Source organism: Tachyglossus aculeatus, chromosome 1 (assembly GCF_015852505.1).
Source record: "Tachyglossus aculeatus isolate mTacAcu1 chromosome 1, mTacAcu1.pri, whole genome shotgun sequence".
NCBI classification, from domain to species: domain Eukaryota; kingdom Metazoa; phylum Chordata; class Mammalia; order Monotremata; family Tachyglossidae; genus Tachyglossus; species Tachyglossus aculeatus.
This window is the reverse complement of record NC_052066.1, coordinates 27,547,494-27,567,477: the sequence shown is the minus strand read 5'-3', so window position 1 is coordinate 27,567,477 and position 19,984 is coordinate 27,547,494. Positions and strand designations below refer to the sequence as shown.

The 19,984-nt window shown below is 47.3% G+C and overlaps 1 protein-coding gene across 3 annotated transcripts in view; it reads left to right on the top strand.

Annotated features, from left to right (window-relative positions):
• Positions 1-6,752: 6,752 nt before the first annotated feature.
• Positions 6,753-19,984, top strand: part of CEP63 (centrosomal protein 63) — a 98,932-nt gene continuing 85,700 nt past the window's right edge. For all 3 annotated transcript variants that reach the window (XM_038744458.1, XM_038744457.1, XM_038744456.1), the window contains exons 1-2: positions 6,753-6,814; positions 16,979-17,156. In XM_038744458.1, coding sequence (XP_038600386.1) covers positions 6,771-6,814; positions 16,979-17,156 — 222 coding nt within the window. In that variant the 5' untranslated portion in view covers positions 6,753-6,770. The remainder of the gene's footprint in view (positions 6,815-16,978; positions 17,157-19,984) is intronic.

Below are 19,984 nucleotides of genomic sequence, written 5' to 3'. Positions count from 1 at the left end.
AGGAGTTCCAAGCAAGGGAGAGGGCGTGAGCAAAGAGAAGGCAGTGGCAGTGAGGCACAGTGAATCGGTTCATTCGCTTGAAAGAAAAGCGTGCAAGCCGGGGTGCAACTAGAGAGAGGCTAAGTAGGAGGGAGAGAGCTGATTGAGCGCCTTAAAGCGAGCGATCACTTGTACGTGTGGCATGTGATATATAATAATAATAATGATGGCATTTATAAAGCGCTTACTCTGTGCAAAGCACTGTTCTAAGCGCCGGAGAGGTTACAAGGCGATCAGGTTGTCCCACAGGGGGCTCACGGTCTCAATCCCCATTTTGCAGATGAGGGAACTGAGGCCCAGAGAAGTCGACTTGCCCGAAGTCACACAGCTGACAATTGGCGGAGCCGGGCTTTGAACCCCAGACCTCCGACTCCAATCTTCATTGCCCACCGGCTCTGCTTTCATTTATTTATCTTTTTTGTTTGCCATTCTGTCTAGGAGAGTTATGGAGGCAGTTTTGCTTCTTCGTGGCCAGGAAGTCAATAGACACTGCTCTGTTTGACCTCATTTTGCCAGGTCACTTCTCACTTACAATGGTATTTATTGCTTACTGTGGGCAGATGACTGAACGAAGCATATCTGCCCCGATTAATTTGTATCTAACCCGTTGCTTAACAAATGCCATTATTTTTATTACTATTGTTATACTACAGGAATAGGAAAAACAGTACTTCTTACTTAGTCTGGTTTCCAGGGTATTAGCTATCACAAGGGTATTGATGAGAGGAGGCCTTCCCAAACTGAGCCCCTTCCTTCCTCTCCCCCTCGTCCCCCTCTCCATCCCCCCCATCTTACCTCCTTCCCTTCCCCACAGCACCTGTATATATGTATATATGTTTGTACATATTTATTACTCTATTTATTTATTTATTTTATTTGTACGTATCTATTCTATTGATTTTATTTTGTTAGTATGTTTGGTTTTGTTCCTCTGTCTCCCCCTTTTAGACTGTGAGCCCACTGTTGGGTAGGGACTGTCTCTAGATGTTGCCAATTTGTACTTCCCAAGCGCTTATTACAGTGCTCTGCACATAGTAAGCGCTCAATAAATACGATTGATGATGATGATGATGAGACTTAAATCTCTTTTGTGATTACCTGGTGTAGTTCAGATTTGACCTCAGAACTCTGAAATAGCTTCGGAGGGTTGGTAGTGTAGTTGGCAGCGGTGTTTCTTTGTGCTAGAGGGTACTGCCAGGTGATGCTGGCTGCTGGCTGGTGACATAATAATAATAATAACAATAATAATAATAATAATGGCATTTATGAAGTGCTTACTATATGCAAAGCACTTGCGTGACCTCCCTCTCTACTGCACTATCAAGCTCTTCCCAGGAGCTCGTTGGGGTCACGGAACGCGTCCACCAACTCCCTTGTATTGTATTCTCCCGACCTCTCAGTACCAGTGCTCTGCCCGGAGTAAGCGCTCAATAAATACGATCGAGCAATCGATTGGTAGTATGTGTGAGTTGGGGAGAGATGATCTAGTTCGGTCCATTTAATGGTAAGTAAAGAAGCAGCGTGAGAAGCAGCGTGGCTCAGTGGAAAGAGCCCGGGCTTTGGAGTCAGAGGGCATGAGTCAGAGGTCATGGGTTCAAATTCCGGCCCCACCAATTGTCAGCTGTGTGACTTTGGGCAAGTCACTTGACTTCTCTGGGCCTCACTTACCTCATCTGTAAAATGGGGATGAAGACTGAGCCCCCCCGTGGGACAACCTGATCACCTTGTAACCTCTCCAGCGCTTAGAACAGTGCTTTGCACATAGTAAGCGCTTAATAAATGCCATCATTATTATTATTCCCTTCAGCGGGCGGTGAGCCCGCTGTTGGGTAGGGACCGTCTCTATACGTTGCCAACTTGTACTTCCGAAGCGCTTAGTACAGTGATCTGCACACAGTAAGCGCTCAATAAATACGATTGAATGAATGAATGAATAAATGTAAATTAACCTGAACACTTCCCCTTCCCTCCGAATCCCATCTTCCATCTAACTTTCCCTTCGCCATTGACCGCATCTCCTTCTTCTGTGTCACCTGAGTCGACAATACGGGCATTATCCTTGCTTCCTCACTCCGGTTCAAGCTCTCACATTGAGTCCTTCCCTAAAACCGGTGGGTTTTTCCTTGGGCAACATTTGGCAGAGCTGCCCCCTGGCCCACCATCCAAATGGACGCCAACTCTGGTCCAAGCACCTGTCATTTCCCGGTTTGACTACCTTCCCAGCTTCTGTAGCCTCCCTGCTTCCAGGCTCTCTCTCTCTCTCTCTCAAGTCCACGCTTGATTCTGCTGCTCAGATGACCTTTCTAAAACATCTCTTCACTCCTCAAACACCTCCAATGATTATCTTCACATGAGACAGAAACTCCTGAGCATTAGCTCTCTGGAAATGTGTCTGCTCACTCCCTCCTCCATGTCCATATACTCACACATATCCACACTCTTCTCCCACTGCTCCCTGGCTTGCTCTCTTCCTTCCTCCCAAGGCCTCCATCTCAGTATGTCTTATTACCAACTTCTGGCCCTGCCCTTTCTTTTCTCTAACTGCCCCCTCTCCTTCAAATCTTCCAGACATTAGCTTAGCTCTTCCCAACCTCAAAGACCTTCTTAAATCTCCCCAGTTAATTGTTTTTCTACTCAGGTCTTTCCTCCCAACTCTCATCTCAGCACTTTTGTGGGTGCTCTACTACTTGAGCACTTCTTCCTATTGGTAAATTCTGTGTCCATCTCCCCTAATAATAATAATAATGATGGCATTTATTAAGTGCTTACTATGTGCAAAGCACTGTTCTAAGCACCGGGGAGGTTACCAGGTGATGAGGTTGTCCCACGGGGGGCTCACAGTCTTAATCCCCATTTTACAGATGAAGTAACCGAGGCCCAGAAAAGTTAAGTGACTTTCATTCATTCATTCATTCAATTGTATTTATTGAGCGCTTACTGTGTGCAGAGCACTGTACTAAGCGCTTGGGAGGTACAAGTTGGCAACATATAGAGACGGTCCCTACCCAACAGTGGGCTCACAGTCGAGAAGTGGGAGACAGAGAACAAAGCAAAACATATTAGCAAAATAAAATAAGTAGAATAAATATGTACAAGTAAAATAAATAGAGTAATTAATGCATACAAACATATACATATATACAGGTGCTGTGGGGAAGGGAAGGAGGTAAGGTGGGGGGATGCAGAGGGGGAGGAGGGGGAGAGGAAGGAGGGGGCACAGTCTGAGAAGGCCTCCTGGAGGAGGTGAGCTCTCAGTAGGGCCTTGAAGGGAGGAAGAGAGCTAAGCTTGGCGGATGTGCGGAGGGAGGGCATTCCAGGCCAGGGGGAGGATGTGGGCCGAGGGTCGACGGCGGGACAGGCGAGAACAAGGCACGGTGAGGAGTTTAGCGGCAGAGGAGCAGAGGGTGCAGGCTGGGCTGGAGAAGGAGAGAAGGGAGGTGAGGTGGGAGGGGGCGAGGGGATGGACAGCCTTGAAGCCCAGGGTGAGGAGTTTCTGCCTGATGCGTAGGTTGATTGGTAGCCACTGGAGAGTTTTGAGGAGGGAAGTAACATGCCCAGAGCATTTCTGGACAAAGACAATCCAGGCAGTGGTGTGAAGTATAGATTGAAGTGGGGAGAGATGGGAGGATGGGAGATCGGAGAGGAGGCTGATACAGTAATCCAGACAGTATAGGATGAGAGCTTGAACGAGCAGGGTAGCGGTTTGGATGGAGAGGAAAGGGCATTTCTTGGCAATGTTGCGGAGGTGAGACCGGCAGGTTTTGGTGACAGCTTGGATGTGAGGGGTGAACGAGAGAGTGGAGTCGAGGATGACACCAAGGTTGCAGGCCTGTGAGACGGGAAGGATGGTAGTGCCATCAACAGTGATGGGAAAGTCAGGGAGAGGGCAGGGTTTGGGAGGGAAGACAAGGAGTTCAGTTTTGGACATGTTGAGTTTTAGGTGGCAGGCAGACATCCAGATGGAGATGTCCTGAAGGCAGGAGGAGATGAGAGCCTGGAGGGAGGGGGAGAGAGCAGGGGCAGAGATGTAGATTTTGGTGTCATCAGCGGAGAGATGACAGTTGAAGCCATGGGAGAGAATGAGGTCACTCACCAAGGGAGTGAGTGTAAATCGAGAACAGAAGGGGACCCAGAACTGACCCTTGAGGAACCCCTACGGTAAGGGGATGGGAGGGGAAGGAGGAGCCTGCAAAAGAGACTGAGAATAACGACTGCAGAGACTTGGCCAAAGTCACACAGCTGACAGTTGGCGGAGCCGGGATTTGAACCCCTGACCTCTGACTCCCAAGCCCGTGCTCTTTCCATTGAGCCACGCTGCTTCTCCCTATTAGATTACAAGCTCCTTGTGGGCAGAGATCACATTTCCTCCATTTGTGGTACCTTCCCAAGCACCAAGTAAAGTGCTGTGCACTCAGTAGATGCTCAATAGATAATATAGAGGAGCAGCATGGCGTAGTGGATAGAGCACGGGCCTGGGACTCAGAAGGTCATGGATTTTGCTTCCTGATCCACCACCTGTCTTCTGTGTGGCCTTGGGCAAGCTACTTCACATCCTGGTGCCTCACCTGTGGCTCAGTGGAAGGAGCACGGGCTTTGGAGTCCGAGGTCATAGGTTCATATCCCGGCTCTGACAATTCCCAGCTGTGTGACTTTGGGCAAGCCACTTCACTTCTCTGGGCCTCAGTTCCTTCATCTGTAAAATAGGGATGAAGATTGAGCCCCCCCCCCCCCCCCCTCAGTGGGACAACCTGATCACCCTGTAACCTCCCCAGCGCTTAGAACAGTGCTTGGCACATAGTATGCGCTTAATAAGTGCCATTATTAGTAGTAGTAGTAGTAGTAGTATTATCGAGAAGCACCGTGGCTCAGTGGAAAGAGCCCAGGCTTGGGAGTCAGAGGTCATGGGTTCTAATCCCGGCTCCGCCACTTGTCTGCTGTGTGACTTTGGGCAAGTCACTTAATAGTAATAATGATGGCATTTGTTAAGCGATTACTATGTGCCAAGCACTGTTCTAAGCGCTTGGGGAGGTTACAGGGTGATCAGGTGGTCCCACGGAGGGGCTCAATCTTCATCCCCATTTTACAGATGAAGGAACTGAGGCCCAGAGAAGTGAAGTGACTTGCCCAAGGTCACACAGCAGGTAACTGGCAGAGCCTTAGTTAGAATCCTGGTCCTTCTGGCCTCCAGGCCTGTGCTCTGTGCTAGGCCATGCTGCTTTTTATGTTTCTGCTTGGACATCGGCCAACCCTCTACCTCAGATCTAACCCCCACCACCAGAAGTGGAAGAAGCAGGAGGAAGCGAATATTCATTATTGACCAGTGGACAATCTTTTCCTGACTGGATGCTCCTTTCATTCTTTATGTAATTAGCAGATACGAGAGTGAGGAAGAGAGATAGCGAGAAAAGGCAGGAAATCAACTAATCCAACTCAACCACCCGACAAACCTTTAAGGCAAACTACCTCTGATTAGTGGTAATTTGGCATGACCCAATTTGACCAAGTTGTTGATTTAGCCAGCTGGGAGTCCTGGAGGAATAATGTGGCTCCGTAGGAGCGCAGGGATGAGGAATCACAGAGGTTTTCCAGAACTTGAAGCACAGTAATAATTCCAGCAGGCCATTAGTTACAGAGGTGGGTAACCTCCCCTTAGCTAGAGGAAACAAGTGTGTGGGTTATCCGCTTTGCTGGATTAAATGACGTTTGGAGTCATCACTTAGAAATCCACCAACAGCTAGTCGGGACAATTCTCAATCCACAAAATTCTGAAATAAATGGCCAACACTCCTCGGTTGGGGGTTGACATTTCCTCCGCTTGCCAGCTTTCTCGGTATCTTACCCAAGTGACCTGGAGCCTGGCAGTTTTCAGCCATTTAGTCAGGAACCAGCAACTTAATCGTGAAAGTGAAATATAGAGCTCAGTGAGTTATCGGTTTGACTGTGTTCCCGGCCCTGAATTGGGTGGGGGGGGGGGGGGTGTCCCTCTAATCCTTTGCAAAAGCTGTGCTGGACGTTTTAAAAATCCAGTGAATTGTTTTGTGTAAAATGAACTTTGCTTATGCAACTGGTCTGTGGTCAAATTGATCGTATCTGTTCTCACTTGTTGCTCTGATCATATCAGTCAATCGCCAATATTTATAGAGCATCTATGGTGTGCAGGGCAATGAACCGAACTCTTGGGAGAGTTCACCAGTGGTAGAAGGCTTATGTGCCTGACCTTGTATTTCCAAAGTGTTACTTCTCTGCTCCCCAGAGAGTCACACTTAGCCCAGAGTTTGACATGTAATAAGCACTTAATAAAAAGCATACAGAGCTGACTAGTGGGTTGAATGTTTTGGGGAATTAAATATAAGGGATGCCAGGTAAGCATGGAGTTCCTGACGTTGGCTGTTTCCGTGCCATATGGCGTGTGCACTTTGAGCCAAGATACAGTTCTCATCAACTATCGGATGATCGGTGAGCTATAATTCACATCACTTTAAAACGAGTCGTCTTCTCAGATGTAACCTTCAAACATTTGGCTCCGAAATGCCTTGGAACGAGAGCTGTTGCCGGCCTCTGCATTCTCCCAGAGAAGTCTCCGTTTCCACGTTCCTCTTCTATCGTCTGGATGTTTCCACGCACATTCTTTCGCTGCGGCCTCTGACAGCCCAGACTTTCTGATGAATTGCGGTTTTACGACCTGTGATTTTCTTTACCTTTCCAGCTGCCAGAAGAGGGGTGATTTGGTGATGGAGGCACTGTTGGAAGGAATGCAGAGAAGAGGGCAAGGAGGGTAAGTTGACTTCGGTTGATAGCAGGCTCCAGCTCCGGCCGGCATTAGACCGAACCGTTTTCCCCCCGTCCGACTTGATGGAGATACGTGTGTGAGGCGTTCCTGTGACCGTCTCTCTTTGTACCTCCGAAGGCTGAATGTGGCCTTGAGAGTTCCCGGAGAAACAAACAACTGGTGAAAAAAAAAAAGAGCATTGCCGATTCAGATAGTAATATCTGTGGATGGTTTTAGCAATCTAGGGAGATTTCTCATTTGAACACTCAGAAAGAACCGAGTTGCATCCATTCATCACAGCTGCGTCTCCCTGCCGTTCTCAACCGATGGGGTGAGAGACCTCTTGCCATGTGGATGAACTCTACTATATGCCAAATCCCTCCACATTTTTCATTCCGTGGTGAAAAGGCACTGTTGATTCCTTTTACGTACTTATGCAAAAGCTGTTGGGCTAGTTTAATCTCGCTTTCTGCGCTATCTGTCACAGCCCCTCAGTTTTCTTGGCTTACTCGTCAGCATCTTCCAGCCAACTCTCAATAAATTTGAGATTTATTATCTGAATTGTGGATTATTCGGGGCCCTTTGTCGCAACCTGCCGATCAGTCATTTATTAATGATAATTGTGGTATTTGTTAAGCTCTTACTGTGTGCCAGGTACTGTACGGAGCCCTGGGGTGGATACAAGCAAATCAAGCTGGACGCAGACCTTGTCCCATGTGGGGTTTACAGTCTCAATCCCCTTTTTCCAGAAGAGGTAACTGAGGCACAGAGAAGTGAAGTGGCTTTCCCAAGGTCACACAGCAGACAGGTGGCAGAGTCGGGATTAAAAACCACGACCTTCTGACTCCCAAGCCTTCACTCTATCCACTAAGCCACGCTGCGTGTCAATACGCGATGAGGGCTTATTCTGTGCAGAGTACTGTACTAAGTGCTTGGAAGAGTACAACAGCAAAATAGATATGATCCCTTCTCTCAGTGAGAATCTAGCAGGGGAGACAAACATTAAAATCAAATTACAAGGAAGGGAAGCTACCTAGAATAATGATACATAAAGAACAGTGCTTTGCACGTAGTAAGCGCTTAATAAATGCCATTATTATTATTTATTATTAAGTGCTGTGTGGGTGGGGTTTTAAGAGTTTCCCCCTCCCCGTCCCCACCACTTTACCTCCTTTGCCTCCCCATAGCACCTCTATATATGTTTGTACGTATTTATTACTCAATTTATTTATTTTATTTGTGCATATTTATTCTATTTATTTTATTTTGTTAATATGTTTTGTTTTGTTGTCTGTCTCCCCCTTCTAATAATAATGTTGGCATTTGTTAAGCGCTTACTATGTGCAAAGCACTGTTCTAAGCGCTTGGGGGATACAAAGTGATCAGGTTGTCCCACGTGGGGCTCACAGTCTTAATCCCCATTTTACAGATGAGGTAACGGAGGCTCAGAGAAGTTAAGTGACTTGCCGAAGGTTACACAGCAGACATGTGGCGGAGCCGGGATTCGAACCCATGACCTCTGACTCCAAAGCCCGTGCTCTTTCCACTGAGCCACGCTGCTTCTAGACTGTGAGCCCGCTGTTGGGTAGGGACCGTCTCTATATGTTACCGACTTGTACTTCCCAAGCGCTTAATACAGTGCTCTGCACACAGTAAGTGCTCAATAAATACGATTGAATGAATGAATGAATGAATGAATGAAAGGGTGGGAGGAGAGTACCTGAGTGCTTAGTGAATATGGACTACAGCGCATAAGGGACACTGTAGGGAGAGAAACTGAGGCAGGGAGATGAAAGTTCAATCAGGGAAGCCTTCCTGGAGAAGATGTGATTTTAGTCAGGCTTTGAGGAGGGGAAGGTAGTGGTCGCCAGACCCCTATAATAATATAATGGCATTTATTAAGCGCTTACTATGTGCAAAGCACTGTTCTAAGCGCTGGGGAGGTTACAAGGTGATCAGGCTGTCCCACGGGGGGCTCACAGTCTTAATCCCCATTTTACAGATGAGGGAACTGAGGCCCAGAGAAGTTGTGACTTGCCCAAAGTCACACAGCTGACAACTGGCGGAGCCGCGATTTGAACCCATGACCCCTGACTCCAAAGCCCGGGCTCTTTCCACTGAGCCACGCTGCTGCTTCCCATAGTGGGAAGAGGGTTTCAGGCAAGAGGGAGGACGTGAACAAGAGGTCAGCAACGAGAGAGACAACAGCGAGGCCTAGTTGGGATTCAAGGAGCAAAGTGTGAGGGCTGGGTTGTAGTTGGAGATTTGGGAGAAGAGGTAGGCGGCCGAATTCTCCTCAGCCATTTGGCCTCCTACGAGAGTGCGCTACGGTTCTCCGTGACTATCCCGACTATCGGCATCTGCCCTCTCTTCTCCCTTCCACACTTCCCGCACTCTGGAATTCCAGAGCCGGCTGCTTGGGGAGCCGCTGGATCTCCCATAGACCCCTGGTTCAGCCCGGGATGGACTCAGATGATGATGATGATGGCGTTTGTTAAGCGCTTACTATGTGCAAAGCACTGTTCTAAGCGCTGGGGAGGAAACAAGGTGATCAGGTTGTCCCATGTGGGGCTCACAGTCTTCACCCCCATTTTCCAGATGAGGGAACTGAGGCCCAGAGAATAATAATAATAATAATGTTGGTATTTGTTAAGCGCTTACTATGTGCTTTTTAGACTGTGAGCCCACTGTTGGGTAGGGACTGTCTCTATATGTTGCCAATTTGTACTTCCCAAGCGCTTAGTACAGTGCTCTGCACATAGTAAGCGCTCAATAAATACGATTGATGATGATGATGATGATGATGATGTGCAAAGTACTGTTCTAAGCGCTGGGGAGGAAACAAGGTGATCAGGTTGTCCCACGTGGGGCTCACAGTCTTCACCCCCATTTTACAGATGAGGGAACTGAGGCCCAGAGAAGTGAAGTGACTTGCCCAAGGTCACACAACTGACAAGTGGCGGAGCCGGGATTCGAACCCATGACCTCTGACTCCCAAGCCCGGGCTCTTTCCACTGAGCCACGCTGCTTGTCTAATTGTGAACAGCATGGGGCCTCCTCAACTTTTAGAGCGGCAAGAAGGCTGTGTGGCGGTATTTTTTGTGGCCTCAGCCTCGAAGATCCCGAAGATCGTGCCTCACGGCTCTCATCGTATTGCTCATCAACCTCTTGTCTCTTGCTTTTATGTTTTCATCGTTCCTTGTGTGTCTGTTGCCAGCCTCCTCACTTGCAGACCGTGCACCCCCTCTAGATTATAAGCTCTTTGTGGGCAGGGAACGTGTCTACCAATTCTGTTATCTTGTACTCAGCAGAGAAGCAGCGTGGCTCAGTGGAAAGAGCCTGGGCTTTGGAGACAGAGGTTCTAATCCCAGCTCTGCCAATTGTCAGCTGTGTGACTTTGGGCAAGTCACTTAATAATATAATAATAATAATGGCATTTATTAAGCGCTTACTATGTGCAAAGCTTCATCATCATCATCATCAATCATATTTATTGAGCGCTTACTATGTGCAGAGCACTGTACTAAGCGCTTGGGAAGTACAAATTGGCAACATATAGAGACAGTCCCTACCCAACAGTGGGCTCACAGTCTAAAATGGGGAGACAAAACCAAACATATTAACAAAATAAAATAAATAGAATAGATATGTACAGGTAAAATAAATAAATAAACATAGAGTAATAAATATGTACAAGCATATATACATATATACAGGTGCTGTGGGGAAGGGAAGGAGGTAAGATGGGGGGATGGAGAGGGGGACGAGGGGGAGAGGAAGGAAGGGGCTCTCTAAGCGCTGGAAAAGCCAGCCAGGCAGGAGTCGAACCTACAGTCTTTGGATCTGTAGTCAGACGCGTTATTCTCTGTGCCTCAGTTCCCTTGTCTGTAAAATGGGGATTAAGACTGTGAGCCCCCCCTGGGACAACCTGATCACCTTTTATCCCCCCAGCGCTTAGAACAGTACTTTGCACATAGTAAGTGCTTAACAAATACCAAAATTATTATTATTATTATTACTCTCCCTAGCATTTAGTACAGTGCTCCGTGCACAGTAAGCTCTCAATAAATCAATCAATCAATCGTATTTATTGAGCGCTTACTGTGTGCAGAGCACTGTACTAAGCGCTTGGAAAGTACAAGTTGGGTAAATACCATTGATTGATGGATTGATGAGCCCCTCGGCGGCCATGGACTATGGTCTATGGCTCATCAGTTAACTTTTCCTTTTAGACTGTGAGCCCACCCTTTTAGACTGTGAGCCCACTGTTGGGTAGGGACTGTCTCTATGTGTTGCCAATTTGTACTTCCCAAGCGCTTAGTACAGTGCTCTGCACATAGTAAGCGCTCAATAAATACGATTGATTGATTGATTGATTTTCCTGCAGTACTTAGTACTGGGCTTTTCCAGTACTACTAGGAGAGGTGACACCCGCGGACTGTAGAGGCAGGTATAAGATCCGGCATTTGGTGGGACTTGAAAATGGGATGCAGGCCTTGCCCGCTTCCACTGATTAAGTAGAATTTATGCTGCTGCCATGGGAGATCACAATCAGTCCACCAATGACTCAAGGATGGATTTCGTGTTGGAGCATTGTAAATTTCTTTTTCACTCTCCCGTTAGCTAGCCAACTTGTTCCTTATAACTTCTGGCCAGACGAGTGTCTGCAGGGCCTAGATTATCAAATCTGACAGAAACGTTTTGGATCCTTTTCAAAGATAGAACTGAAACCCCTCTGTACTACTTAGGAATCTTTCGATCAGTGTGACATCCATTCTGTTGAAACCTTGCTCCAACAGACACGAGCAAACTGTCGGAGAAATGCCTGCTCCAGGGTTTGTGATTAACTAGGTGAGTAGTTGGCAAGGATGTGTTTTGAGATATTTACGGAGGGAAGTGTGGCGAGCATTCTTCCTCCTTCTCAGTCATCAACAGTATTTATTGAAAGGCAGCACGACCTAGTGATTACAGCATGAACCTGAAGCAGCGTGGCTCAGTGGAAAGAGCCTGGGCTTTGGAGTCAGAGGTCATGGGTTCAAATCCCAGCTCCGCCAATTGTCAGCTGTGTGACTTTGGGCAAGTCACTTCACTTCTCTGAGCCTCAGCGACCTCATCCGTAAAATGGGGATGAAGACTGTGAGCCCCCCTTGGGACAACCTGATCACTTTGTAACTTCCCCAGTGCTTAGAACAGTGCTTTGCACATAGTAAGCGCTTAGTAAATGCCATCATTATTATTATTATTATTAAAAGGATCTGGTTTCTAATCCTGACTCCACCATTTGTCTGCTGTGTGACCTTGAGTGTGTCACTTAACTTCTCTGTCCTCAGTGACCGCACCTGTAAAATGGGGTTTAAGATCGCGAGCCCCGTGTGGACAGGGACTGGGTCCAACCTGATAAGCTTGTGTCTACCCCAGTGCTTAGAACAGAGCTTGACACATAGTAAGCGCTTAACAAATACCATCATCATTATTATTATTGTTGAATGCTTAGTGAATGCTTACTCATATCATCTCCCTTTACTATCCATTCCAGGTACTAGTTGTGGTCATCTGCCACCCCCAGGCTCCTCCTGCAACTTTGGAGACCTTTCTAATGTTCTTCTCTTTCTCCATCCCTATATTGATTCTCGGGGACTTCATTGTCCATGTGGTTGTCCCCAGCCACCGTTCCACTTCATTCATTCAATCGTATTTATTGAGCGCTTACTGTGTGCAGAGCACTGTACTAACCAACTCAAGTGACCTCCTGCTCCACTTCACCTTCTCATCAACTTGGACACCACTTGATCTCAACATCTCTTGTCACTATGCAATCTCTACTGTCACCAACTCTGAACTTCCACTCTCTGACCACATCCTCCTTCCCTGCCTCCTTTCCCACACAGCCCCTCCCCTCAAATCTGTCCTTTCCCCCCACTGAGACTGCCAAGCTTTTCACCCCCTCATCTAATGTTCTAAAGTCATCACCCCCCATTTATTCTATGTACCCAAACTACCATCTCTTGATGCACAAATCTACAGTCTCAACACTGCCCTCGCCTCTGTACTCAACTCCCTCATTCCCCTGTCCCTCCACTGACCTCGTACCACTAACCTGCAACCCTGGATCACCATCTCAGTCCGCTTCCTCTACTCCTGCTGGCAGAAATCCTATCACCAGGCTGACCTTGTCTATCCAAATTTCGTCCTCTCCTAATTTAACTCTGCTCTCTCGTCTGCTCAGCAAAAATATTTCTCCATTCTTATTGACTCTCCTTCTCCAGCCCAGCCCGCGCCCTCCGCTCCTCGGCCGCTAATCTCCTCACCGGGCCTCGTTCTCGCCCATCCCACCATCAACCCCCGGCCCACGTCCTCCCCCTGGCCTGGAATGCCCTCCCTCCGCACATCCGCCAAGCTAGCTCTCTTCCTTTAAGGCCCTACTGAGAGCTCACCTCCTCCAGAAGGCCTTCCCAGACTGAGTCCCCTCTTTCCTCTCCCCCTCCCCATCCCTCCCGCCTTACCTCCTTCCCCTCCCCCCAGCACCTGTATATATGTATATTTGTTTGTACGAATTTATTACTCTATTTTATTTGTGCATATTTATTCTATTTATTTTATTTTGTTAATATGTTTTGTTCTCTGTGTCCTCCTTCTAGACTGTGAGCCCACTGTTGGATAGGGACCGTCTCTATATGTTGCCAACTTGTACTTCCCAAGCACTTAGTACAGTGCTCTGCACACAGTAAGTGCTCAATAAATATGATTGAGTGAATGAATGAATGAATGACTTCCATGTCCACACTGGCCGTGCCAGCTGTTTCAGATGCTTAACTTTCTCCTCAAAAACCTTTTCCCCTACCCCCTCAATCTGTTCCCCCATTGACCTGTCCACATACTTTATTGATAAAATTGAAATCATGAGGTGTGATCTCCCTAGAATCTCCCCTGCTCTGCCCCAGACCCTCTTTCCTCCTGCTCCCTCTTTGACTCTTCTGCCTTTCCCAGCAGTATCTCCAGGGAATTCACCTGCCTCCTCTCAAAGTCTTACTTTCTCTTCCTCCACCTCTGACCAATCCCTTCATACTTTATCAGAACACTTTCTCTCTTTTTCCCTAGCTGACTGTCACCTTCAACTGTTCACTTTCCAGTGGCTTCCTCCCCACAGCTTTCAAACCCAGGTATCCCTAATTCTAAAAAAACCCTCATTTAACCCAACAGCTACATCCACTTATCACCTCTTCTTCCTCCTACAGAGCACGGGCTGTAATCCCGGTTCTGCCACTTGTTTGCTTGTGCCCTTGGGCAAGTCACTTCACTTCTCTGTGCCTCAGTTACCTCATCTGTAAAATGGAGATTGAGACTGTGAGCCCCAGGTGGGACAGGGACTGTCTAACCCAATTCGTTTGTATCCACCCTAGTGATTAGTATAGTACCCGGCTTAACAGAGAAGCAGCGTGGCTCAGTGGAAAGAGCCCGGGCTTTGGAGTCAGAGGTCATGGGTTCAAACCCCGGCTCTGCCAAATGTCAACTGTGTGACTTTGGGCAAGTCACGTAACTTCTCTATGCCTCAGTTACCTCATCTGTAAAATGGGGATTAAGACTGTGAGCCCCTGGAGGGACAACCTGATCACCTTGTAACCTCCCCAGTGCTTAGAACAGTGCTTTGCACATAGTAAGTGCGTAATAAATGCCATTATTATTATTATTATTATTATTAAAAATACCACAATTATTACTCATTCATTCACGCTTAATAAATGCTATCATTATTATTATTATTCAATCCTATTTATTGAGCAATCAATCAATCGTATTTATTGAGCGCTTACTGTGTGCAGAGCACTGTACTAAGCGCTTGGGAAGTACAAGTTGGCAACATCTAGAGACAGTCCCTACCCAACAGTGGGCTCACAGTCTAAAAGGGGGAGACAGAGAACAAAACCAAACATACTAACAAAATAAAATAAATAGAATAGATATGTACAAATAAAATAAATAAATAAATAGAGTAAAAAATATGTACAAACATATATACATATATACAGGTGCTGTGGGGAAGGGAAGGAGATAAGATGGGGGGGATGGAGAGGGGGACGAGGGGGAGAGGAAGGAAGAGGCTCAGTCTGGGAAGACCTCCTGGAGGAGGTGAGCTCTCAGTAGGGCCTTGAAGGGAGGAAGAGAGCTAGCTTGGCGAGCACTTGGAGAGCACTTACTGTGTGCAGAGCACTGTACTAAGCACTTGGGAAGTACAAGTTGGCAACATACAGAGGCGGTCCCTACCCTTATTCCTCTCAAAAACTTTGAGTAAGTTGTCTACACCCGATGCCTCCACTACTTCTCCTCGAATTTTCTCCTCGACCTCCTCCAGGCTGGCTTCCTCCCCCTTCGCTCCGTGGGAACTGCCCTCTCTGAGCTCACCAGTGACCGTCTTCTTGACAAATCCATCTTAATCCTCAACAACCTCTCAGCTGCCTTCAGCACTGTAGACCACCCCTTTCTCCTGGAAACATTATCCAATCTGGCTTTCACTGATACTACCCTCTCCTGGTTCTCCTCCTATTTTTCTGGCTGCTACTTCTCAGTCTCTTTTGCGGGCTCCCCCTCTGCCTCCCCCCCACTTCTAATTGTTGGAGTACCTCAAAGCTCCGTGCTGAATCCCCTTCTATTCTCCATCTAGACCCACACCCTTGGAGAACTCAGTCTCTCCTGTGGCTTCAATTACTATCCCGAGTTAGATGATTGCCAAATCTACATCTCCAGCCCTGATCTCTCTCTGCAGGCCTGCGTTTCCTTCCGCCATCAGGATATCTCTACTTGGATGTCCCACTGGCACCTCAAACTAAACAAGTCCAAAACATAACTCTGCATCTTCTCACCCAAACCCTGACCTCGCCTGGCTTTCACATCACTGTGGACAACACCACTCTCCTCTCTGTCTCACAAGCCCGCAACCTGGGCATTATCCTCAACTCATCTCTCTCATTCAACCCACATATTTAATCTCTCACCCAATCCTGTCCATTCAACCTGCACAACGTCTCTAAAATCCACCTCTTCCTCCCCGTCCAAACTGCTGCTACACTGATCCAAGCACTTCTCCTATCCTCCTGCCTTGACTATGGCATCATCTGCCTCACTGACATCCCTACCTCCTGTCTCTTCCCACCCTACTTCAAACATCACTCTGCTGCCTGGGTCATTTTTCTAAAAATGCATTCATTCTACATCTCCCTACTCCTCAAAAGCTTCCAAGGTTGTCCATCCACCTTCACGACACCTTTAAAGCACTCAGTCACCTCAAATAAGGATTTAGTGCCTCGTCTCTGCCCCACTTCCTAAACTGTGAGCCCCTCGTGGACAGGGAATGTGTCCGACCCGATTATCTTGTATCTATCCCAGCCCTTAATATGGTGCTGAGCATGAAGAAAGTGCTTCACAAATTTACTACTACTACTAATAGCAATGACAATAACGATAATAGTACTACTATATTGATAGACATGATTCCTGCCCTCAAGAAGCTTACGATGTAAAGGGATAGATATGAGTGATCTGTAGGATATGAATAGTAATAAAAATAATTGCATTTGGTGAGCACTTACTATGTAATAATAATTCTGGTATTTGTTCAGTGCTTACAGTGTGCCAAGCACCGTACTAAGTGCTGGGATGAATACAAGCGAATCAGGTTGGACACAGTCCCTGTCCCGCATGGGGCTCACAGTCTCAATCCTCATTTTACAGATAACTGAGGCACATAATAATAATAATAATTATGGCATTTGTTAAGTGCTTACTATATGCAAAGCACTGTTCTAAGCACTGGGGAGGATATAAGGTGATCAGGTTGTCCCACGTGGGGCTCACAGTCTTAATCCCCGTTTTACAGGTGAGCTAACTGAGGCACAGAGAAGTGGAGTGACTTGCCCAAAGTCACCCAGCTGATAAGTGGTGAAGTAGGGATTTGAACCCATAACCTCCGACTCCCAAGCCCGTGCTCTTTCCGCTGAGCCACGCTGCTTCTCTTCACAGAGAAGTGAAGTGACTCGCCCGAGATCACACAGCAGACAAGTGGCAGAGCCGGGATTAGAACCCATGATCTTCTGACTCCCATCCACTATGCCATGCTCCTTCTCTATAGGACCAGTTTATTTGTCATTTTAATGTGCTCCTTTTTTGTGTCTGCAGGGGGTTCTTGACATCTTGTGAGGCTGAACTTCAGGAGCTGATGAAACAGATCGATATAATGGTGGCTCATAAGAGGTCTGAATGGGAAGGTCAAACCCAGGCTCTGGAAACCTGCTTGCAGCACCGAGAACAGGAGCTAGAGTCTCTCAGGGTACAGTTGGACCAGAAACGCAAAGAGGTACAGCCAGATTTTTTTAAAAATAGTATTTATTAAGCTCTCACTTTGGTCCAAGCGCTTCCCTAAACACTGGGTAGATACATGATAGATTGGGCACAGTCCCTATCCCACATGATGATATCCCTTCTGTCCCAAACCGTGCCCTCTCCCTGACTTTCCCATAACTGTTGACGGCACTATCATCCTTCCCATCTCACAAGCGTGCAACCTCAGTGTCATCCTCGACTCCTCTCTCTCGTTCACCCCTCACATCCAAGCCGTCACCAAAACCTGCCCATCTCACCTCCGCAACATTGTCAAGATCCGCCCTTTCCTCTCCATCCAAACCGCTACCCTGCTCGTTCAAGCTCTCATCCTATCCTGTCTGGACTACTGTATCAGCCTTCTCTCTGATCTCCCATCCTCCTGTCTCTTCCCACTTCAATCCATACTTCACACCACTGCCCGGATTGTCTTTGTCCAGAAATGCTCTGGGCATGTTACTCCCCTCCTCAAAAATCTCCAGTGGCTACCAGTCAATCTGCGCATCAGGCAGAAACTCCTCACCCTGGCCTTCAAGGCTGTCCATCCCCTCGTCCCCTCCTACCTCACCTCCCTTCTGTCCTTCTCCAGCCCAGCCCGCACCCTCCGCTCCTCAGCCGCTAACCTCCTCACCGGGCCTCGTTCTCGCCTGTCCCGCCATCGACCCCCGGCCCACATCCTCCCCCGGGCCTGGAATGCCCTCCCTCCGCACATCCGCCAAGCTCGCTCTCTTCCTCCCTTCAAAGCTCCACTGAGAGCTCACCTCCTCCAGGAGGCCTTCCCAGACTGAGCCCCCTCCTTCCTCTCTCCCTCCTCCCCCTCCCCATCCTCCCCTCCTTACCTCCTTCCCCTCCCCACAGCACCTGTATATATGTATATATGTTTGTACGTATTTATTACTCTATTTTATTTGTACATATTTATTCTATTTATTTTATTTTGTTAGTATGTTTTGTCTTGTCTGTCTCCCCCTTCTAGACTGTGAGCCCACTGTTGGGTAGGGAGCATCTCTATATGTTGCCAACTTGGACTTCCCAAGCGCTTAGTACAGTGCTCTGCACACAGTAAGTGCTCAATAAATACGATTGAATGAATGAATGAATAATGATAATTGTGGTATTTTTTAAACACTGCCAGGCACTGTACTAAGCGCTGAGGTAGGTAGAAGATAATCGGGTTGGACACAGTTCATGTTCCACGCGGGGCTCATAGTCCAAAACCCCATTTTGCAGATAATAATAATAATAATGATGGCATTTATTAAGCACTTACTATGTGGGAAGCACTGTTCTAAGTGCTGGAAAGGTTACAAGGTGATCAGGTTGTCCCACAGGGGGCTCACAGTCTTAATCCTCATTTTACAGATGAGGGAACTGAGGCCCAGAGAAGTGAAGTGACTTGCCCAGGGTCACACAGCTGACAGTTGGCGGAGCTGGGATTTGAACCCCTCCCCATCGCCCCAACTCCCTCCCTCTGCTCTACCCCCCTCCCCGCCCCACAGCACTTGTGTATATTTGTACATATTTATTATTCTATTTGCTTTATCAATGATATGTATATATCTGTAATTTTATGTATTTATTTTGATGCTGTTGATGCCTACTTGTTTTGTTTTGTTGACTGTCCCCCCCCGCTTCTAGACTGTGAGCCCGTTGTTGGGAAGGGATTGTCTCTATCTGTTGCCGAATTGTACTTTCCAAGCGCTTAGTACAGTGCTGTGCACACAGTAATCGCTCAATAAATACAATTGATTGAATGAATGAATGAACGAACTTGCCCAAGGTCGAACAGGAGATAAGTGGCAGAGAGGGGATTAGACCCCAGGTCCTTCCAATTCCCAGGCCAGCGCTCTTTTCACTAGGCCACATCTGAGAGGGAGGACAAACAGGTAGTTTACCCCCATTTTACAGATGAAGAAACTGAGGTACAGAGCGGTCACACAGAAGGAATAGGGAGGAATGACTAGGGCTTGGGTGGTCCTGATTCCCAGATTCCCTGATTCTTTTTTCATTGTCCAGCAATATTCCTTGACCAGTCTTCAATACAGATCCTGTTTTTAGCCTTATACCTTTCTAAATTTTTTTAAGTAATAATAATAATGATGGTATTTGTTAAGCACTTACTAAGAGAAGCAGCGTGGCTCAGTGGAACGAGCACAGGCTTTGGAGTTAGAGGTCATGAGTTCAAATCCCTGCTCTGCCAATTGTCAGATGTGTGACTTTGGGCAAGTCACTTCACTTCTCTGGGCCTCAGTTACCTCATCTGTAAAATGGGGGATTAGGACTGTGAGCCCCCTGTGGGACAACCTCATCACCTTGTAACCTCCCCAGTGCTTAGAACGGTGCTTTGCACATAGTAAGCACTTAATAAATGCTATCATTATTATTATTATTATGTGCAAAGTGCCGTTTTAAGCACTGGGGGGGATACAAGGTGATGAGGTTGTCCCACATGGGGCTCACAATTTTAATCCCCATTTTGCAGATGAGGTAACTGAGGCCCAGAGAAGTGAAGTGACTTGCTCAATCACAAATCTGACAAGTGGCAGAGCCAGGATTCGAACCCGTGACATCTGACTCCCAAGCCCAGGCTCTTTCCACTGAGCCATGCTGCTTCTCAGAGCCGAAATCCCATTTTCACACAGTTTCCGTAATGCCACTGATTGAATGCACATTTGAAAGAAAACTTGAAGTGACTTGCCCAAAGTCACACAGCTGATAAAGAGGCAAATTTGGCCAGAATGACAGATAATAATAATAATAATAATAATGGCATATGTTAAGCGCTTACTATGTGCAAAACACTGT